This window comes from Mycteria americana, chromosome 3, assembly GCF_035582795.1.
Source record: "Mycteria americana isolate JAX WOST 10 ecotype Jacksonville Zoo and Gardens chromosome 3, USCA_MyAme_1.0, whole genome shotgun sequence".
Classification (NCBI taxonomy): domain Eukaryota; kingdom Metazoa; phylum Chordata; class Aves; order Ciconiiformes; family Ciconiidae; genus Mycteria; species Mycteria americana.
In genome coordinates, this window is record NC_134367.1 from 52,142,329 (window position 1) to 52,165,936 (window position 23,608).

Genomic DNA, 23,608 nt, shown 5'->3' on the forward strand with positions numbered 1-23,608 from the left:
GATTCCTAGAATGAGGGTGACATCCTTCACCATTACTGAAACAAGCTTTATTTCACTCAAGCTTGCTGCTACAACAAAAAAAGTCACAATATACTCAGAATGCTGTGGAACCAGTTATCAAATAACATGAGTTCTTTTTAAGGTATGCCTTAAATGAATGACAAGGTGACTGGTCACTATTCAAGGTCAGCTGTCACTAGAGAAGCCATCAAATGTGATTCTAGCACATTCCAGGAACTAGATGCCACTTTGGAGGTAGAACAATATCATCAGTATGAAGCACTTATGTGCCACTGCAGCAGTAAAAAGGAAAGGGCTTCTTTCCTAATTACAGCTTCTTGATAAAATACTTCAAGTATTATTCAACTTAATACAGCAAACTTCAAAGATGATTTCTGAATGAATGCTATACCCACAGAAGACTACCTTCAAAGAACAGCAGTAACATAAGACTGGTACTATAGGGATAAACAATTGTGGATTGGCTTTCAGTGCTGCATTGTAACAAAAACTTTTCAGTCCTTGACTGCATGCAGTAAATGGATGATTTTCTGGAAGGCATAGTAATTCTAAGCACACCAGGAAGCTCTAGATTTCCTCCATTTCCATACAGCCTTTCACAGAAACACTACTGAAGTTTTTGCAGTTTCCCATAGTATGAGACAGAGTTATGTCAATACTACCTAGTTACACATTCATACTTCATTCACTACCCACAAAAGCATCAAGGTCATGATGTGAAGCTACTGAGGTTACTTCACTCAGAGCTGGTTATCATTTTAGGTGGTCTGCAACTACAGAATTGTACACCCTGTCCTCTTGTTCAAACATACTGACAGTTACTCCCGAGCAAATATCCTCCTCTTTCTCATGCAATCAGGAAAGAAATAAGGCTCAGAGCAATACCTTTTTCATGAAGGTCAAAGACCTTAATGTGAAAAGATGCTACAATGTAGGGGTTATTAACAGCCTCCCTGGAACCACAGACTGCAGTCCCTCTTCCACCTTATAGGCTGACATCCAGTATTAGAAGCTTGCTGTTGAAAAGAGGAGCATTAAGCCTTACAGGTTGTTGCAAGTGGAACACTTAAATGCCTTGCTGTTCTTTGGCTTTGAGGGGAAAACAGTGTTAAACTAACATGGCAAACACAACTTCAATGAGATTTATTTTGGGGACTAAATTCTTTTGGATTCTAAATCTGAATCAGTATTGTTGCACATAGCAAATGCAAAGTTAATACTGTATTTAGGAGAGCTAACTTAACTCTTCAAACCTTTCCTTCTCCCTCTTTCCCTACAGTGTTTCTCAATTCCTATGGAAAACAGCTCTTATCTCCAGAAAGTGGGCAGACAGTCCCCTCTGGGATTGCTCGCATTAAAGAAAGTTTACAAGTAAAATTCCATTCAACAGATTTTATTTATCAATTTGGTTTTGCGATTACAACTGTTTCAGTTTTCTTCCACTGAAGACAAAATACAAACTTTTACAGCAACACTTGCAGAGAACATTCATAAGATAACAGCTTGATATTTGCACAAGTTGGCTTCGAGAAAAAGCCAGATAACTTGAAGAGTCACTACAGTTCAGTGCCTAAAATTGATTTAGTGGCAAATACAACTACGGATCTATAAGCTACCTTCCACTTCAAAACACAAGGCCAAGAAAAACTGCAAGTTGTTACTTCAGGTTTTTTGCTACTGCACAGCACAGATCAGCTGATACTGCCGTTCACAAAGGCAAAGTTTCACTTTCTACAGGTGAGGCACTCAAGCACACGGTGAACATGTATAACCCAGCCTCCCCTCCCCCAAACAACTGAAAGGGAAACAATCTGAGCCACAACTCTGTAAACTGTGGATTATACCTTGTTGGCAAGGATAATGAGCAAGCAGTGCATGGCGCAGGTCTTCCAGAACATGACTAAATTGATATAGTACAAGCTTGAGTTTTTCAGATTGGCATCTGTACATGTCAGAGATCCTGGGTTTCCTAAGTCTTGGAAAGTAGCAATTGCTGGCACCAAGAAAAATTTATTAACTAAGGCAAGGTATCCCTTCTACCCTTTTAAACAAAACTTGAGGCAAAACATTAAGCAACTTTAAGGCACTTTAAAAATTATTTTTAGTTTGCTTTACCAGCATACTTTATCAGCAACCTAAATCAGCATCAGCATAGCTCATGAATAAGCATTTTAGCAACATTTTACAAGCAACAACTTTTTTGTGGCAATGTCTTCCATGCTACGAAGTGTTCTGTAGCACTTTTCTGCAAGTTTCCCAAAAGATAGCCCTTTGAGGCCAAAAAAAATTATATACTAGGCATACAGTTTGTTTTACTGAGCTGAAGGAGAACTCTGTCACACTTTAGAAGAGTGTTTTGCTCATTTCAAAGCACAGAATACAAGCTCATGGATATCTTTTTAAACAAATAAATGTAATAAACCAGTTCTGAGATAGGGAAAGGACAGATAAGTGATTTCACAACAAGGCCAAGGATATACCATCTGACCCACAAACATACTGTTGCTGGAAACTGGCTGCTCACTCTGCTGTTTTAATAAACCTGAGCTGATTGTCTTCGTTTTGTTTAGAAAACCAAAAACTAATGAACTCAAAGATACAGTACTGGTGAGTAACTTCTGCATTTTGTAGCAATTTGAGTTTTCTATGCAGCGCAATAAAAACACCACCATTCAAACTAGAAGAACACAAGAAAGCAACACTCTGCACTTCAAGTTTCCGACTGAAGTGCACTTAATTTGCTTCATGTTTAAGTTCCACTGCCATGACTATTATCTGCATTAATGCTATCATTTTGTATTGGGTGCCAAATTCCAGGCAAGTCAGAGCTAGTAAGACAGTACTACAGCTCATCCTGAAATTGACGATCAAGGGGTATCATCAAAAGCTATGTATTGTGTTACATCCCCCACTCGATTTTATCTTTACTTCCATTTTTCCTGTGGGTTTATTTTCAGTAAGTCAATCTACAAGTCAATCTACATTGGAGATTATGTACCTTTGACATTCAGATCACATGGCTGATCCAGGAGGGGGGGAAAAAAAGGAGGGGGGAAAAAAACCACCAAAACCAACAAATAAACAACAACTTATTTGGCCAAATAGATTTCTATAACCAGTTCACTGCAGGGTGACACAAACCTGATGCCAGGAAGGGGGAAGGGAAAAGAAAAAAGGTGTAGCCCTGGCAGCCCCCCGACTACAGCAATCCTGACTAGGATCAAATCAGCAGATCCTCTGAACTACCTACCCTTAATTGCTCCTTCAGCAAGCAGACATACAGGAGAGTAAAAAAGAAAAAAAAAAAAAACAAACCCCTGAAATTAATTGAAACGAGTTTAAGAACCATTTGAATAAGAAAAACCTCAGGATTTCCCAAACACCAGTATTTCAAGTATAAATGTAAGTTGTTGCCTTTTTATACAGGGAGTGAACTGAATTTTATCACTAGTTTTATGGTTGGTCTTTGTAGGCCAGAACAAAAGGTAAACAACTTAAAAGCCTCTGTTTGTAGCTGAACATTACTGTACCATGCTCCCTCACCCTCAAACAAGGTCAATAAGGGACACTTATTTAGTGTAAAAAGTTTTTAAACTGGAATGCTCAAGTCACATGTATTCCATTCTCCTATATAAAGCTAGTACTTAATAGTTTTATTTATCTTTGAGATAGGTGGGACGCTTTTGCAGCCTACTGATTTTTAGTCTTTTAAGGCACTAATCTTCATTACCCCTTTAGAAGGATTATCCCTACATCCCCTCTTCACCCTCAACATTAGTTGGAAAGGGCATAGGATTTCTGTTTGGAATGCAGTATTTTATCAGGCAACCTTTATTCTTGTGTAAAAAAAAAAAATCTATGGGTTATGTTACTCTGTTAAGACACTATCTACTTCTACAATTTTGTTCATCTTTCTAGCAGCACGCTAAAAGAGCCACAAGCTAGTATAAATGGTACTTTACTCCCTGAAGTCAGTCACCAATAATTCACATCTTGATAAAACTGAAGGGATACTGTATCAAATGTTGATTAACTTAGCCTTCACAATAAGTCATCATGAGATTGTCTACTCAAGACAGTGTTGCCACTGAATAAGAATCTCTGAACGTCTACATTTGGCATATCAAAAAAAAGGTCCCACAGCAGCAGCCACTAAAGGAAAATAAGACAGCCATTAGAACCCATGCAGCATATTGCAAGTAATCCTGTTGAAGAGATTCGTATCACCTCTTGCCAAGTATAAGGTTGCAAAAATATTCTTTTAAAGTCTTCTTTTAGAGATTTAAAGGATATTATGAACTGCTGTCTTCCATGAGCAACAGAAAATATTTTGGTTCAGTGAACTACAGGTGTTGGGCTACTAGTCCATTATAAAGCGGCAGGTCCTAAAGTGTGTGATAGTTTCGGTCTTTCGACTTGCAGAATTTGTACAGAAAGAAAACAACAGCCTGCAGACCCAGAACAAGGACAATTCCACCTATGAAACTTGCAGCATCAAACGTAGATTTGCGTGAAGGTGGTGTAGGAGTCACAGTAGCATTTGTACCTGTTAAACACCACATTAAGAGTTTGTGAGTGCACAATGCTCATGATAGTTTTACAGATTTTAGTATTGGCTTCCTTGTATTAAGATTACTCAAAACATCCAAACGCCAATAAGAAAACAAAAAATAATCAAAAGTAAAAGACATGTCAGCAGCTGCATTCAGATTAGTGATACTGAAATCCTGATTAAACACTGTTTGTACAAGGCCAGACCTATTTATAGCCAAACTGCTCTGGACCTCAATACTGAGCAAGTCCCAGCTGGACTTTATTTGTACTTCAAAAAGCCAAAGCTTTCCTCCTTTACATGTAAGTACATTATTGATACGCTCACATTCAAAACACATTTTCCAGTCTCTGTGGCTTGCTCCAGTTTTTTTGCTTAAATTAAAATTAAATTATTATCTTCCATCTACTGTACTTTACCCCAAGAGTTATGCTTAAAGAAATCAGCTGAAGACACAACACATATGAATCTGGAAGTGACAGCCATCTGTTGATGGCTAGTTTTAAAGAGCTTTACTTCATGAGAGCTTTTCATGAAATAGCATGCTCAGGACTGATGCTGAAATAAAATACTTCAGCTTATTCCCATTCCTGTAGCCCAATCTTTTTTTTTTTTAATAGGTATCCCGTTATTATGCTGCAAGTGAAAAACAAAATACCACCTCCACTCAGATAAGTGAGTTAACAAGTGACTTCCAGCTACGCTATTAAAAGCAGCCAGCTGATTTCGTCTGACCAACACATTTCTGACTTCTAATATCTCACCAACTAGCTCTGTTTCTCAGGGTATTACTTTGCTATGCACATACATCACCTTAACAAAATTAGACATGCCATAAAGTTAGAAGTGACAACAGCAGATATACCAATACTACTTTAATGTTGTCACTTAGTAAGTCTTTCAAGATAATGCTTTTAAAACAACACTAATTTCTAAGTATTTTATGCTTTAATTATACTAGTAGTAGCAGTTACCTGGAATACTGGTTGTTGTGGTAGCTGAAGTAGTGGTAGTTGTAGGTAGAGGAGCATGTGTAGTTACATTGGTGATGTTAGCTGTTTGAGAGAAGACAGTATGTACATACCATAAGCTTCATGAGCAAAGCCTGCAAGCACTGAAGTTCTCATGTAAATGATTTGTCTTGTTTTGCTTAAACAAGGATAAGCTTTGACCTCAGACTCTACCCCACACAATTTACATGGTCAGCTGCATGGCATTACACCAAGTTTCTGCAATAAGGATTTTTTTTAAACTTGCATACCATCATTATCCAAATATTTCAAGGTTCTCCACAGATCAGACAGTGATTCTTTGTTCAGACCAAAACGCTTTTCTTTCAAGCACTAATATAAATGCTGGTATTTGAATAAGAATCAAGACAGCTGCTTCAAGACAACTGAGAATCTGCATCAAGGCAGAGGACTTTCATTAAACAGCCCTTAGAATCAGTATTTATTGTACTAAAGAAGTAGTTAATGTAGTATCTCTAGACAGGGAGATATGCACTTACAGGATAGCAAAACTTCCTGTTTCTCCCCGTCCCCAAAATACTAACTGTGAATGACATAATTGGAATATGCAAACATTCACCTGTAGCTAAACTGTCCCCTAAAAGCCCTTCCGTTATCAAGCCAGAACACTGGGTCTCTGATGACCTCCCCCCCCCAATTAGTATTACTAAAAATGAATCAGTATTCCACTATGTGCCTGGTACAAGTGCCAACATTCGTAGGTTTATTCAAAGCTACACATCACCCTACTGCACATTAGGCTGTTCCACACCTAATCAAGTACCAACTCGTTAGCTCCCAGCTCCCTTAAGCAGCAGATGCTTTTAAAGATGAGGTTTTTTAAGAACTTCACTGTTAAGATGGCAGCACACTTAAGAACAGAAATTTTTGAACTGGGCAACAACAACAACAAAAAAATCAAACTCATAAGAACTCATGATTAGTGGAAATGACTAATAAAATTCAAACAGTTACCACTAAGCCAACTGTTAATTCTATTGGAAAGAAGCATTTTCTCTGTTAGAGTTTTATAAAAGCCACTCCTGCCAAACCTCGGGACCATTTACATATTCCATACATCAGATGTTTAGTAGTCATGCTACTACACTGATCTGCGGAAAAAGCCCTTGTCCTTTATTTTATTCACCAGTTCCTAGTTTACTGCCATTCTATGTTCAGTGGTACTGTATTACCTATAGTAGTATGAGCTGTGGTAGCATTGGAAGGTGCTGTGGTAACATTGGAAGGCGCTGTGGTAACATTGGAAGGCGCTGTGGTAACATTGGAAGGTGCTGTGGTAACATTGGAAGGCGCTGCGGTAACGTTGGAAGGCGCTGTGGTAACGTTGGAAGGCGCTATGGTACCTCCAGGAGCTATGAAAGAATAGTTACGTTAAAGAGATTAATGACAGTATTTAACTAAAAAAACCAACCAAACAAACACCCAAAACCCAAAAAAACAACCAAACAGAAAAACCCAAACAAGCAAGCAAAAAAACCAAAACAGAACAGCAGCAGGCTGAGTTTTAGGGAATTCATATAGCACCAAGTTCTATTGTAGTTTTGGTTTGAAATTACAAACCAGTTGAATGATCAATCCACCACACTAACAGCAAAAGTTGCAGAAGTGGATGCATGAAAAACCTTGTCACAGGCAGCCCAATCAAGCCAGTGTTCAACTGGCAACTCAAGATTCCTCAATGCAAACAGAAGGGAGAAGAGTCCTATTGTACAAGCATAAACTGTGCATGCTTTACACAATAGGAAACTAGGTATTCAGTACTGCTTCCCAACTTCACTGCAACTAAAATTGAACCTGACCTATCAAGTTCAGCTAGGAATCAGAGCAGTTAGACAGCTGAAGCAGTATGGGGAGAAAACCAAGACATCCTCAAGAATTTGAAAGTTTAGCTAAAGCTTTCTGTTCTGAGAGCTGTTGCTGGTTGTAGGTGCTTTCAGCTTCAGCATGTGCCGTAAGAAAAAAACCTGTGAAGCCTTCTGCAACTTACTACATTAACTGAATTAATCACACATGGACGGCTTGTGTTCCAAACTGTTGCTTAATCATACACTGATACATCAGCAAGCTTCCTGCTGAAATACCATTATGTCCAGAAGCCTTTAATGCTCATGGTCATTCAAATGTGGTTATTTACATTTTGAAACAGTTCAGCATGGTGGGAAACCAGAGCCGACTGTTTCTACAGATACAGGCTGGATATATCAGAAGCTACATTCTCTCAGGTCCCACTTGCATCAAGTCAGTTTAGGTCCACCTTAATGTTTTTCCACGTCAATCCCCAAATGTAGTCCTGAGCCATGACACCGTAAGAGGTGATAAGGTATACAGGTTCCTCACACACTAACAAAGATCCTCTACTAAAGGTGACAATTAAGTTTCCTTGAATATGCAGAAGCTAAAATACAACCACATGATAATGTCACTACAAGTTTAACATGAACAGATTGTAGAAATTCTATTCGTAGATATAGAACAAGGCATTGTAACAGCATGCTCTCTTTGGAAAGCACTAAAAAATGGTACTTTTTACACTCCTGATTTAAGAGGTGATTGTTACAATTTTAGAAACAACAAAGAAATCCAAGCCAAGCGGAATTATTTCTGACTGGCTGCACCACAAGATAGCCCATAGCAGCATGGAAGCTTCATCTCTGTTGGTGTGAGGTAGCCTCTTTAGCAGCACTGTTGAACTCATCTAGACGAGAGTATTAAGAATTTTCATTTGCTGTTCTAGATCTTGAAACCAGAAAATCCTATTTTGAAGTCCACTTCTTGTCAGCTTTCAGAAAAACTAAAATTGGGGGGCTTTCACAAAAGTGAAATTCAAGATTTAATCCAAATTATTCACATCCTGCAAATCTGCTTTGCACAGCAAGCACAAATTAATGAAAAGGCTGAAGTAGATATGCAACTGAGCACATTCCTAGCATGAAGGGTTTACCTTACGCAGTTCTATAACCCAGACCCTGAACTTCAGGACTGCATGAAGAGCTGTGCTAGTTAACAATTAAATGTGGAAGGTTCCACAAATAAGATTTTCCTATTTCCTGCACCTCAGATGAAGCAATGGGCTTAGCAGGTGGAACTTTTTTTGTTGAATATGATGCTTACTGTCTTGAGGATGCTGACAAGTTCCTTAGGATATGCCATATCTAGTAGGAAACATCACCCATTTTAATCTAAGAAACCAAGGCAGTAGCCAGAGACATGTGTCTAGTAAAATATGTCAGGCTTCTTGAAACAGCAACAGTAAGTAGTTAACTGAATGCACAACAAAATTGTCTATTTAGTATCACATATCATAGGTTTAAGCAGGAAGCAAAGGGCTTATTTACATACTTGTACATGCTTATGTAAATTGTAGAAGGCATATTAACAAAGGTCAACCGATGAAGGAGTTGTAAACGCAACTGCTTCACATTAAACAACGTGAAAGCTGAATATCTAAATACTTACAAGAACACTGTTCAATTTTACAGTTGCGGTATTTCGAACTCAATTCTGTTTCATTTACACACATGTTTTCTGTCAGAAAAGAGGAGACAAAAATATTTACAGCAGCAGAACTTTAAAATGTTTGAGACATAGTTCCTAAATACTAATAACTGTTCTTAGGACAAACTAAACACCATCTTCTAGCCAGGATAACGTGAAAGCCACTTCAATATGCAGGACTTCAGTATTATATTAATAATTAGAAGTTACAAAAGTTTTAGTATTTTCTTTCACTACAGTTACTCTACCACTCAAATCAACACTTAAGCAATACTTATAAATGGTTATGCCCTATTTCACAGTAACAGTATAGCTTGATATTTTTCCTTCATAGCCTATAAAATTAGACAGTATTTCTACTATTTGTGGCATTTTTCAAGCTAAACATTTTGCATCTCTATAGTAGCATCATAAAAAAAATCTTACTGTCTTAAATTCTACATGCAAGCAAAACTTAGTTCCAGCTTTTCAAACAGATCCTTGACCTTGAAATTGTTGAAGACATCAGTTTCTTATTATCTGCCTGCACACCTTTCTCCCATGACTCAGACTTCAACCTCTCCCTCAAAGAAGTTACACAGATCTCTTGGGTGTTTGCAGTATGTGCCTGTTGGTCAGACAACACGTGCAGAACTCAGAAAAAGAGCTTCTTGAAGGACACTCTTGTACTGGACAAGTTACATACAAAATTCTTTTCATTGGTTCCGAAGCATCTTAGACTTCGTATATAACCTTTCTTGGTCATTGACAATCAAGTGTTACAAAATCACTGTTACAGTCAAGCCATTCTCCCTTCTTACTCTGTTTCCACCTCACATAAGAAGTGCAAGTAATCCACCTGAGGACCACTTACGTAGTCTTTGGACCACTTATGTATGACTGTCAACATCAACTTCATCTCCAGGACTGAGTACCAGAGGACACCTAAATGTAGTTACATCCAACTCTCCTACAATGGGAAAAACATGGCTCTGAATGAGACCAGCTAATACTTCTTTGGCTCTGTCATGTTCCCTTCAGTGGGTTGCAATTCTTAGTTTTAGGAACACTACTCTTACCTAATCTTATTTAATGGACTCCTCTCCCTTATTGCACTTTAGTTCAGGAGTAGTGGCTGTAACAAAACCTCAAAAGGGACTGAAGCACAGGGACGTGTCTGCATGTCAGAATCCACTCACGACTCCTTAACAGCAAACACAAGTGACTAGTTTGTTCTAAAAACATTCTGAACCATCTGGAAAACATTAGCTTATCAACAGCACAGATTTAAACTGGAAATCTTCAAAATCTGGAATTATTTTGAACATATTCAGCTGTCTCCACATAAGAACTTGAAATGTTTAACAACAGATACAACTTATGAATTAATGCTCCATTAGGTTATCAAACAGAACAGTATATTTGTGTAATGAACATTAATACAGATGAAGCAGGTCTAGCTGGGTTTAAGGTTCTGCATGGCATAGTAATGATCTGCACTGTGTAGTCCTCCTTACGTTCACATTTGATCCACTTGCAGCCTGCTACATTTGTGTCACCACCAATACACAAACTGCAGTTAGAAAGGGATTCACAGATGCCTAAAAAAAAAAAAAAAAAAAGCATCAATTAGGACAAAATTACCACTGTCAAAAGAGCAACTTCACGGACAGAAACAACTCTTAGATCTGTACCTCCCCATATGTACATCTCCCAGGTTAAGGCACAATCCTTCTCACTGAACTAACTACAACTGAAAGCTACAACTTAGGAATGCATTTGACAAGACACAAATACATTTCCCTCCAGACACTACTGATACTCTGAAACCAGACCCCACATGTACACCAAGATTATGCCTCATGCAACCTCTAACTATAGTAAACTCGCATAATAGAGGATATACTATGCTAGTGAAGTTACCGGCCAGTTGGCGGCTGGTCACAAGCGGTGTTCCCCAGGGCTCTGTGCTGGGGCCAGTTCTGTTTAATATCTTTATCAATGATCTGGACAAAGGGATCGAGTGCACCCTCAGTAAGTTTGCAGATGACACCAAGTTGTGCAGGAGTGTTGATCTGCTTGAGGGTAGGAAGGCTCTGCAGAGGGATCTGGACAGGCTGGATCAATGGGCTGGGGCCAGTTGTATGCGGTTCAACAAGGCCAAGCGCCAGGTCCTGCACTTGGGCCACAGCAACCCCATGCAACGCTACAGGCTTGGGGAAGAGTGGCTGGAAAGCTACCTGGCAGAAAAGGACCTGGGGGTGTTGGTTGACAGCCGCCTGAATATGAGCCAGCAGTGTGCCCAGGTGGCCAAGAAGGCCAATGGCATCCTGGCTTGTATCGAGAAATAGTGTGGCCAGCAGGACTAGGAAAGTGATCGTGCCCCTGTACTTTGCACTGGTGAGGCCGCACCTCGAATACTGTGTTCAGTTTTGGGCCCCTCACTACAAGAGAGACATTGAGGTGCTGGAGCGTGTGCAGAGAAGGGCAACGAAGCTGGTGAAGGGTTTAGAGCACAAGTCTTATGAAGAGTGGCTGAGGGAACTGGGGTTGTTTAGCCTGGAGAAAAGGAGGCTGAGGGGAGACCTCATTTCTCTCTACAACTGCCTGAAAGGAGGTTGTAGTGAGGTGGGGGTCGGTCTCTTCTCCCAGGTAACAAGTGATAGGACGAGAGGAAATGGCCTCAAGTTGCGCCAGGGGAGGTTTAGACTGGATATTAGGAAATTTTACTTCACTGAAAGGGTTATCGAGCATTGGAACAGGCTGCCCAGGGAAGTGGTGGAGTCGCCATCACTGGAGGTATTTAAAAGATGTTTGGATGAGGTGCTTAGGGACATGGTTTAGTGGTGGTCTTGATAGTGTTAGGTTTACGGTTGGACTCGATGATCTTAAAGGTCTTTTCCAACCTATACGATTCTGTGATTCTGTGAAAGTCCACCAAACTAATTTTGCAGAAGTTCATTGAAACCTTAGATGGCAAGAGCTTTATTCCTTTTAATTACATTTTTTCCTTTAGGTAATACAGCCAGCTATAAACAACCCTACAGTAGAAAGCAACCAAAGTGTGGGAAATAAAGACAAGAACCTAGAGGACTTCATACACAAATGCGAAAGAAAGTCAATCTATTCATATTTTGATCACAGCAGACCTAAGCAGTCAAGCTGCTTTTTTATGTCAATCTCAGTCAAACATTGTTGCCTTAAAACCACAATGACAACACATCCACTATCTGCTTCAAATGAGATCTTCTCCCAGTCTACAATTTTACTGCATTAGTTTTAATTGACTTACTCATACAGCCATCTTACTCAGAAAACCCACATACAACCCACAACTCCTTATGCCGCATAGTCTCCAGCACATTTCACATCATATCCACCCACTCCAGGCACCTCTGGATGACCTTTCACTTCTCTCAGCTCTGCTCCCTAGTGAAGGGAACACTGCTATTCACAGATCTTTGGCAACCAGCATGGTAATTTACATCTCAAGATAACAACTACAAATGCATTAACTAACTTCAGTATTCTCATAATTTGAATTAAGCCTGAATCCGCCTGGCCTTTCTCTTGGTTATGGTAGGATCAGGCTAGAAATATTGGCGCTATTTCTTCACTTTCAAGAAATGTAAGAAGATACGAGAAGACCTTTGTCGGTTTGCATCAGTGAGGTATGCAAAAGACTTGCCCTGTTCCCTTGAGAAATAAGGCACTTAAACCACTTCAAGAGCTATACGACAGTTTCTGGATAACAGATTTCAGAAGGAAAAAAAAAAAAAGAAGAGTCATTTATTATTCTGGGTATACATCTGAAGAACGATCGCAGCATGCACAACACTCACTTCTGACAAATGAACAACGTTCACTTTTTAAAATTCCTCACTGGTACACAGAAAATTTAGCACAGTACATCTGTGGAGACAGGAGGGCAGTCAGTGCAGCCAGCTAATACCAGGTGCACTAGGACTTTTAGTTTACTTTCAGAACAGCTTTCCAGGACTAGCATGGGGGAGAAACAGATTTGCAAGAGTAAAGGATCAAGGAGACGTTTTTATCACACCAAAAGGTTTCAAGAATGAGCTGTTAACTTCAGACTCAGCGGCAGAGTGTCAGATGTTCTCCCAATGCTACTCCTGCTGTGAAAGGCTCTCTTAGGATCTTTATATGGGATAACAGCAAGCTCCCCAGCTCTCCCCATCAGCAGATGCCTGCTCTTCACTGAAAAAACGACTCTGGTACCACGAACTCAGCTGTTAAGCGTAGGCAAGCTCACGTTTCCTCCCAGGATAAACCTGTCTGTTGTACTGGCTCTTACACAGGGTAAAGTTGGATATTCGTTTGCCTTACACTTGAGGAGGAAACCTGGTAACACTAACAGAAGCCTGTCCTGCTGGACCAACACTGCCCTCTCCCGCTGCACCGGAGAGGTTGTTAACCGCTGAGTCCTGGCAGCCCTCAGGCAGCTCACGGTTCCGATAGGGTGCCCGATATTGGCCTACATCACGTCGTCGGTCGTAGGGCTGGAGAGGAATTCTAGAAGGGCTGAAGCAGAGATTACGGGACAGCTTCACACTTAGCTGCACCCCGTGCCACCATGCAATGCGGCCAAAGAACATTAAAGTACTTCCAGAATAACTGCTTTCCTTAGCTTTTTGGGGCATGCGGCACATTTTGTGGTTCTTGGCCACGTAAACACTTTTGCAAATAGCTCACAGAGCCAGAAAGATTAGACAAACCCACAGGATGAATACCGAGGCTAACATCAGGATAACGAACAACCGGCAGCAGTGACGGAACAGCATTGCTTACATAAGCAACCCCTACAATTTGACCTGTACCAAGTTTGCAAGAAACAAACACGCCGCGTACATTTGACCGGACACACAGCTACCCGCTGCTAGTCATTTGCTGCATACGAAGGGGGATACTGCAGGTGGCGTCAAACCGTGCTAACGGATGTCACACCGCACGCACCCGAATACTCCCCAGCGAGGGGAGAAACGAAAGCGAGAAGAGAGAAGCGGGCACAAAGCTCGGCGGGCTGCGGCCAAGGCGCCGAGGGCGGCAGCGCTGCTGCCGCGCGGAAGCGGTGGCGGCCGAGCTGCGAGGGAGCGCACGGCGGCTCCCCCCTAGACTACACCCCAGGCGGCCGGTACCGCGGTGCACCCCCGCGCCCGGCGCGGAGGGTCGGTCGGTCGGTCGGTCGGCCGCCCGGGCGGGCTCGGTGCGCGGAGCCCGCCCTGCTCCCCCGCGACGCCGGACAACGGGCGGGGCGCAAGCGCGGGAGGAGGAGGGGCTGCCCCGTCAGCAACTGTCGAGGGGGTGGGGGGCTGTCGCGAGGCACTCACCAACGGTCGCGGCGCCGCTGTCGGCCGCGCGCGCCCAGCGGCTCTGCGCGGCCCCCGCGGCCAGCCCGCAGAGGCAGGCCAGGCAGAGGGCGGTGAGGGGGAGCGTGGGTATACGGCCCATGGCGGCGGCGACAGTGGTGGCGCGGCAGCGGCGGCGAAGCGAGGAGTGGCGGCTCCCGCTCGTCAGCACTTCCCTTGGCCGCGCTCCGCTCCCGCTGCCTCCGCGCACCCTCTGAGCGCCGTCGCCCCGCCCCCCAGCGTCACCAGAGCGCCACCGCCGCGGGCTGAGGCCGCCCCCTCCCCCGCGCGGGCGGCCGGAGCGACCGGGACGGTGGCGTGGTTCCGTCCAGCCCCCCCCCCCCCCCCCCATCTGACGGGTAATGGCACGGACCCCACCGTGGCGCGGCGTTTCTTTCCCACGTGACCTCGCCACCCCGAGGGAGCGTTTCCCGCGCGTCACGCGCTGCCCGGCCGCCTCCCCACCCTCACGGAGGCCCCGCCCCTCGCTGGGGGCCGCAGAGCGGCGGCCGCTGATTGGCTCGGGGCACGGCGGAGGGAGGGGGCGGGGCGTGGCCGGTCTCACTGCCCCCCCTCCCTCCCCAGACGCCGTGCGTGAGGGGAGGAGCGGGGGAGGGGCGGTTGGCGGCCGTCGCTTTTTCCCGCTCCCCTGGGAGCCTGCGTAGTTGAACGGCCGCTCGGGAGGGTTCTACCGGCAGATACTAGCTGCCCGGGGAGGGCTGGCCGCGGCGTGGCCCTTCTCCCTCCCTTGCGGGACGGCTGCCGGCCATGGCAGCCTACGCCCTCCGGCCGCTGCAACGGCGGGCGGGAGCGGTCTGGCGGTGCGGGAGGAGGCCGAGAGAGCTCGCGGCAGAGGGGTTTGCGATCCTCCGTGTTGCCCAGGCCTGGCTTCTCCTGACTCGGGGGATGCCGGGGGCCAGCTGCTCGCCGCTTCGTAGCCCGACCCTGGCTCACAGGTCTGCAGCCAGTCGTCTGAGCTGCCGCGACTTTCCCTGAAGTTGCTGAGGCAGAATTGCCACCGCCTCGTTAATCCTGCTCGCATGGCACCTCGGGCACCAGCTCTTGGGCCCCTGCCAACTCCAGTATAGTTTTTTGTGGTGGATTTCTCTCACGGAGCGATTTTCACTGGTGTGAGTTTCACCTCTTTCCCCACCCCTTTTCTACCCTGAAAAAACTTAGCGAATAGTATGTAATAGTAGCTTAAATAAATATTACTTAATGATAATCACACCTGAAGCTTAACAGAGCGCAACAGTTGCACATTGTCCAGCTGTGCTCCAGTCAGCGCTAGTGCCATTGCAGGTGGGAACAGCACACTGGCAGTCCATGATGAAATGTCTGTAGTGCTAGAGGGGAAGCATGGTAAAAATTGTAACCTTCATCTTCACTTTTGTCACCTCCAGCTGCACTGTAGAGAGCACCTAGAGAAGGATGTTTGGCAATCCCAGCACAGAGAATTCCCCCTCTGCCTATTTTTCTCCCTGTCTCTATCCTTTGTTAATCCCTAAGGCAACTTGAGTCAATGTATACCATCAACAGTGGACTCTGCAAATAAAAATTTGTGTAAGTCTGCCTCAACATTTTGTGCAATGCCAACACAGGCAAATGTTAGGAAGCCAAGACAAACATTCATGCTTGCTTGTAATCAAGGAGAGCCAAGCTAGAGCTATAAAGCAAATTTGAGTATGGTCCTGATTTGAGAAAGGCGCCATCAGAATGAAAGGACAGATGAAAGAGTAGAGTTATAATTGGGAAAATTCTCCCGTTTCTCCTAAGCGTGAGCTGGAGTTGGGCAGTAAAGAGGAAACTGCCAAATAAATCTCTAGCTTAATCTTCCATTTTACTTTCTTTCCTGAAGGTGTTTTATTGCCAAGAGCCAAGAGACCAATGCAACATCAGACACTTTAAGGCAAGCCACCTATCATGATTACTGTGTGAGCTCCGGAAAGGTCTGTAGGACTGTTGGTAATTCATAATTTGGGTATAGAGCTTTCTGTCATATATCGTGGTGCTTTTGCTAGTGGGCAGGATGGCCAATGCTTTGCCTTCCTGCAAAGGAGTCTTAGAGTGAAATATAAAAAAAGGGCTGCAAAGAAAACAGCAGAGAATCAATTTTGTGATATGAACAGGAACATCGTAGCAGCTGCAATGAAATGACCAAACATGTTTTGTTGGATGTAAATGCCAGTGACATCTGAATTTAGTTCTGAAAAGTGATAAGATGACTGAAGTCACATACTCACTTTAGTTATCTTTCATTCTGCCTGTACTTTTTACTGGAGCATTAGTGTAAAATAGTTCAGTTATTCCTGCAGTACGATTAAAGTTGCTGGCTTTTTAATGAGAAGAAATAATTTTCACATTCATTATTAAAATACTATGTTTCTGTTCTAACTTTGAATAAGCAGCATGTAAAATAAATTGAGGAGCAGCATAAATAGACGTTGCAACGTAACCGAAACTGCAGTGAGCATTGAATATGGGAGTTTCCTATGGCTTCCACTCATCCCTGCTGGCCATACCTGCAGAGATTTTTATGTCTTTCTGGGACAAGGGTCTCCTACTGGGATCAGGGCTTGATTCACAGGATCTTTTGTGATTTCACTAGACGTGGCATTATTTGAACTCAGGTTTTCCTTTTTGCAGTTCTTGTGGGTTATGATTTTAAATATATCTCCAGCAGTTACCATAGTATTTTATGAGGGATGCAGCGGCAGTTTAGTTGATGTGCTGGACACACGAAGTGTCATGGTTGCTGCAATCTCCATTTCATGAGGAATACATACTAGAAAGCTCTGCTTTTGAGAAGGAAAACAAATAGGACATACATTAAATGTGATTGATAAAAGACAAGACTCTAAACAGGGTGTATATATATGGAAAAACAGGGAGAAAATGAAGTAGGTAATAAAACAGAACTAAGATTACCAGAAAGGCAAGAATTACAGCTACAGCTCATCTCCACAAGCAAGTGAAAACATGCCTATCATAATCCTGGGGGCTGGTGGGAATCCAAGTGAATGATAAATGTGGCTTGTCTGTTTTTTCTTAAAGTCAGCATCTCGGGACTTTGTTGTAGCATATAGTCAGCAGGATCATGGCAGTCTGGGTTGTTATTGTTGGATTTAAAACATCACATTCATCACTGTATTCGTTTTTCATTGCGCTGTTATATACTTAGTGGTTAGTAAGACATTTACCTCTGTTTTGAATCTATAAGGAATTCCAAGTGCTGCATTACTGGAAATTTACATGAAGTTCTTGGCAAAAAAGGGTAAAAACTAAGGGTCTGCAGATGTCCATTTTAGGGAAGCACGTTTTAAATATAATAAATGCCCAGGAATTGCAGCAGATCGTGTTGTATCAATTGGTGCTGGGCAAGATGTGATAACGGGCCTTTTGAAGAGGTTCCAGAGGAGTGTAGTGCAGTTTGGGATGGTGGCAATGAATGGAAAAAAATTCAGTAGATAAACTGAAGGGAACATATATTTGGTTCAATTTGTAAACATTTGCGTTCATTTCCAAATTGTCATTTCACCTGCGTGGAAAGAGAAGTGTGTGTAAAGTGTAAATACATGGTGAGTGTTTTAAGAAGGGAAATACACCATCCAAAAGAGGTTTTGGGGTATTTCATACCATTACATACTGATGCGTTACTGGATTCTGGTGCCATTCACCACCTTTGTAACTGTTCAAAAATAATGCATCGATTCCTGTGTTCAGAGCTTCGTAACTTCAGTTAGTCCTTGCATTGTGAGATGGGTATGGTAGTAAATACTGCTGTACAGGTGTGTCTGATTGGGGCTGGATACAGCCCCAAGGGTTGTGCATGCCGTGCTGTATGACGTCTAAGTGTGGATTTAAGATGCCCATGTGTCGTGTCTGTCCCCAGCAGAAATTCTGGGTGAGGAAATTGGCACTTGCCTGAGGCAAGCAAGGTGGAGCTGTGTCAGGTGCCCCCTCACGCGTGCTGTGGTACAGGCACTTGCTCAGCCCCAGCAGGTGGGGTGGAAAGGCTGCTTTTAACATAAGGAACAGGTAAAAATATATGTATGCAGAGTGGTAGTGAGGATGTAATAATGCTAAAAGATTTTCCTTAGCTCTTTTAGAGTGGTACAGGCCAATGCTTTTAGCTTAAGGCAAGCAAAAGATAGATACCATGAGAAGAATGGAAGGCAACGGGGAGAGGCAAGATGGGGCGGAAGGAATAAACATTTCACCTGCGCAGCTGGGACCAACCACAGAACAAGGCCAGGCTGGTTTAGGTAACCAAAGAAAAATAAGGCTAATGTTTAGTTAGAGTCTCCCTGCAACAGGATGATGACTTAAGTACATCCATTTACCGTATTTGTAATACATATTTTTCTGTTGGTGATGATGTAATGCAGCAGTGGGCTCTGGCCTGTGCCAGGGCAGGAGCATACCCCCTGCTCCTAGGAGGTTAGCTCTGTGCTCAAGGCTGGCTGGCTGGCAAAAGATGCCTTGGCCAGCCTGGGAGCTTTTAAAGAGAAGGAACCACAGTGCGGACTCCCCCACTTTTTCTCGGGAGATGCTTTTAGGCTGAGGCTCTTGCATCTGGCCCCTGCCTGAGCTGCAGTCCCAGGGGTGTCACAGCCCTGCTTGTGCCTGGCCTTGGGGACCACTGATCAGGCCTCCAGCTCGTGCTGTGTTCTGACAGCCCGGACCAGTGCTTCTCCCCTCACTACATCCGAGGCACGGGCACGACTGAGCTCTGTTGAGCTGGCCACCATTAGTGCTTAACATCCTAAACCTTACCAGAATTGGATATTCAGTATTGGGACGGAGGTTAGCGGCTCATATTTACAATTTTAAATTGTATTCAGATGTTTAAAGATAAAAGTAAGAAAAATAATTTTCGTTCTGCAGGTTACAGAGGACAATGCTAAAAGACCAATTAATTGATTTTTTATTTGCTTATGGCTTGGTCACCCACAAATAACAAGATTCTTCCTATTAAGTTTGTAAAATCACTCCACTTACCCATTTTCGTCATGCAGTAGCTGTATCACATCATTCTGATCCATTTGATATGCTGCATAGTTGTTATTTTCAGTAAAGTTCTTCCAAACCCAGTCCTTTGGAGTACTGGTTTTCTTCCTGGAATTGGTGGCAGGAACTCTTTCATCTCTGACTTGCAGCTCAGGGTCAACAGTATTTTAGTAAGTTTATCTGAGGCAGTAACTATATGAAGGACAATAGGAGAGTACTATAGCCATGACGGTCTAGAAAGGTAAGTGAGGTTGGTTTGTAAGAAGATGAAATATGTTGTCTAAGGCCCACCTGATACAATTACAATAAACATATACTTCAAAGATCCTAGGGCTTCCCCAGATCACTGTGGAGTACCTAGATAGCTGAGGGGCCACCTAACAATTTCTGTTGACCTTAGCAGCCCTCCTGAGTCAGATTCAGAAACCCCCTGACCTCAGACTAGGTAAACTGCATAGTAGTTAATGACTTCACGCCCCAACTTTCATCTGATCAGTGCTTGAATTAGTAAGGGGTAATGACTGAAGCCTACTGTCCATGGTTTATTAGCACACTGTCCTTGCGATTTTAACGCATATGCCTGTATGAAGAAAATAACTTTGTACACAGTCTGAGGGCTTCCTTCATCACTTTGCATTTACAGCAGTTTCTAAGAGAGTGTTTTCCTGAAGTGAGAAGCTCAGCATAAAACTGTAATAAAGCAAAACTTGAAGGACACCAGTTTTTCCTACAGCAGTGACACATTACATAAATAAAACACCGTGTGATCTGGTAAGATAATAGTTTTCTCAGGACGCAGGTTGCTGCCATCTGCCCTTTATAGAAGGGAGTTTTTTATATGGTTGCTGGGAAGGGAACTTCTCCAAAACCAGCAGCTGGCAATGGAAGTCTTCACCTCCCCATTTGCAGACCGCCCCTGAATTTCCCAGCCTTTTGGAGACCTCGTGGCTTGTCTCTGGGCTTGTGAGTCCTCTGGATGCTTGTGCATGCCACTTCCCTGGTCTGGCTCTCTCAGAGGAGGCATTGCATTCCTGGTGTCTTGATCAGAGATGTAGGTTACACAAGAAAGTACAGCACAAAACGTAATTTTGAATTGAGGTTAAAACGATTCTTCCTTTCGTATTTCTTTGTTCATTGCCTTGGGCTCCTTAAGCATGTCCAACTTGCAGGCACTGGGGAACCAGGGTTGAAAGACAAGACTCTTTCTTTTAGGTGACCTCCTTAATACTGGATGAAAGATTTTACCACATTTCTTCTGGCAGAGCGTCCTGTCGTGACCAATGCAAATACAGTAATTGTGGCTTGCCTGAAGGATCATTATGCCTGAAATTCAAAATATTTCCTGGTTGTACTCTCCTTTTCTCATTATAACATTTTCCACGTGGCGTAACTTCAACCAGTTGTCCCCTGCCCAGTCACTCTGCACGGCTCTCCTAGACCCTGAGCATATGACACCCTGTATGTTGTATATACTTGTTACTAGGTCTGTGACTTTTGGCACAGGATCAGCTTTCTGATACTTGACACGATCAGGCGTTTGTTTGCCCTGAGGAATCCTGAACACTGCCCATTGCCAGAGCGTGAGTTTCTGTGCTCTGACTGCTGCTCAGATCAGGTCGTTTGGACTCGAAGCACACGCTGTGCTCTGGCTCGGTCCCTCATGGGAACATAGGGGTGCAGCCGTGCTACAGAGCAGACCTGCTGTGGGCAACCAAGCCAACAGCAAATAAAACATCAATTAATTGGTCTTTTACCATTGTCCTCTATAACCTGCAGAACTAAAATTACTTTTCTGACTTTAAACATCTGAATGTAATTTAAAATCCTTGCAAGAAATAAGAGCCACTAGTGTCCGTCCCAATATTGAGTTTTGAAGCCATATCATTTCATAGCAATAGTCTCTATTACTTATGAAAAGTAATTTGTCAGGAAATGTGTTATTTTATGAAGAAAATACAACACTGTATTTTCATCTTTGACCTAGACCTATGAAGTGAAAATAATTACCCTCTAGGCAGTTTAATTGATTTGAAATGTTCCTACAGAAGACTTAGTTCCTACATAGTAGTCTGTATAGATTGCAGAATGCTTTAGAAAATAGAAGGATAAAATGTGTTAAAGGCTTGTTAGCTAGCTACAGACATATAAAGCCATTTTAGGTTAAAGAATCTTTTTGTTTTGTACCATAAGTAAAGAAAAACCTAAATCCCCTTGCTAAAATTAAGACAATCTCTATACTCACTCAAAGCATGTGGCGATCACTCTAGGTCTGTGCCCTCTTCAGGCATTCAGTTAAACGTTTGCTGATTTATTAAATTCATTCCCATGCAGCAAATAAATTTAAGATTGTTACTTTTCATGAAATCTGTGGGCTTAAGCTCGGACAAAATTAGGTCTCTCCTAATACTTCTCTAATTCCGCCTTTCCCATCCTACACTGGTGCTGTTCTGTGGGGTTTAGCGGCTCACACGGTGAGCCTAGGAGCAAAGGTCGCTCAGCACAGCGCTCCTCGCAGTGCTGGAAATGGAGGCGAGAGGGCTGTACACTGACGGTGTCCGTGTAGCCCTGGCACAGCAGGGCTGGTTTACCCTTGTATCTGCAACTGAGCCTGACGAATGCTCTTTCCTTTGAACCTCCAATGCACTTGGTTATGGCCTCTCTTTCCAGGCTGCATTTTGACCTTCCACGTGTCTTCTCTTCTTTTAACGCTTACCTGCCATCCTTCGCTGAAGCCATCCATGCCTGAGCTCTGCACTGTACATCAGCGAGATCTTGCACAAGAAATCTCTGATGCTAGCAGTCATTGTGTATTATATATTTGCATCCACATGTAACCTTAAAATTTCCGGTTTTGCAGTAACTTTATAAACAATATTTTTCTCTGTTTTAGTGGCAATAGTCACATTTTTGTTATTTGAGACCATCTGCCAAAAATAATTACTTAAAGCTTACAGTGGCTCTAGCATTTCCTGGTTTTAGCCTGAGGCAGCCCAACCTGATTTCAAGGGCGTTGCTTTTAGTTTATAGTGTTGCCGTGAAAAGCCGAAATCAGAACTCAATAGTCGGGATGACTATTAAGCAGGTATTCTTTATTGCAGCGCTGGGCAGCACTGGGGATCGCTCCGCCACAAGTGCTCCGACAAACAAGCAAGATCACAGAGGTTATATGTTGCAAAATATACATATTCATAAGATTAATTTATATAAACATGAGATTTCTTGGAACTCATTAATATATGTAAATGTCCCTGATGCATGCGTACTTAAGTCCTTAGGTGGTCGTTAGGGATCCTCTGGTGGTCGTTGGAGGAAGTCAGTAGTCTTCATCACTCTGACCGCTGACTGAACTTTGTCTTTACGCATGCTCAGTCCATCTTTGTCTTGCTCATACCTTCCTTGCATATCCAAAATCAGGTGGTTCTTGTGTAGTTTCTCCTTATCAGCCCTTTCCAGGGACACAGGGCCTGAAGAATTCCTTTTTATCTATCTTCATTGCAACTATCTCAGCTAACCAAGGATTTAACACAGGCAAAGCATTCTTACTCTAATGATTAGGTCAAATAAAGAAAGCTCGTTAGCAATTCTACTATCTAAGCTTCCTTACTTAAGGCCAACAATACTGGCAAGCTAGGCCAAATTATCTGGGAAAGGGAGACTAAAAGGAAACATTGAGCAACCAAGATATTTACAGCATTTCTTTTTTTGTCTTTGGGGATTTTAGCTCTTTTCAATAGTAGTCAGTGCAGGATCAAATGTATGGCATTCAGAGAGGTCACAGTCCTGCAAACATGTATTTCCTCCTTTCCTCTGAGTTGTCTGAGTTACCATATGCAGGCTACATCTGGTACCTGAGCTATGTGGGGCAAAGCTGGCAGGGCAATTGGGCTGTGGAGGTTGTGGTAGAGGCAGAATTTAGCTAGGAACAGTTAGCTTTGTCCCTATAGGTGTGTATCCATCTGTCCACCCGTGCTTTAGCTATATGTGCATTTTATCATATCTGCTTGTCACTATATAATCACATTAACACCATTTCCCATAAACTGTAGACTGGCACTGGGATATGTTCACAAGTCGTTTTCTATACTCCCGTAAAAGTGCTTTATAACAACGTATGAACTTTTTTTTTAAGCCAAAAGAACGTTTCCAAGCCATTC

At 43.0% G+C, this 23,608-nt stretch overlaps 1 protein-coding gene across 1 annotated transcript; it reads right to left on the reverse strand.

Moving 5' to 3' along the window:
• Positions 1-3,089: 3,089 nt before the first annotated feature.
• CD164 (CD164 molecule) lies at positions 3,090-14,665 on the reverse strand. Its single transcript, XM_075498518.1, has 6 exons — positions 14,427-14,665; positions 10,596-10,679; positions 9,061-9,129; positions 6,777-6,896; positions 5,548-5,628; positions 3,090-4,567 (listed from the first exon to the last, which is right to left on the reverse strand). Exons 1-6 carry the CDS (start codon positions 14,545-14,547, stop codon positions 4,407-4,409), a joined length of 636 nt encoding a protein of 211 aa, XP_075354633.1. The 5' UTR covers positions 14,548-14,665; the 3' UTR covers positions 3,090-4,406.
• Positions 14,666-23,608: the final 8,943 nt, after the last annotated feature.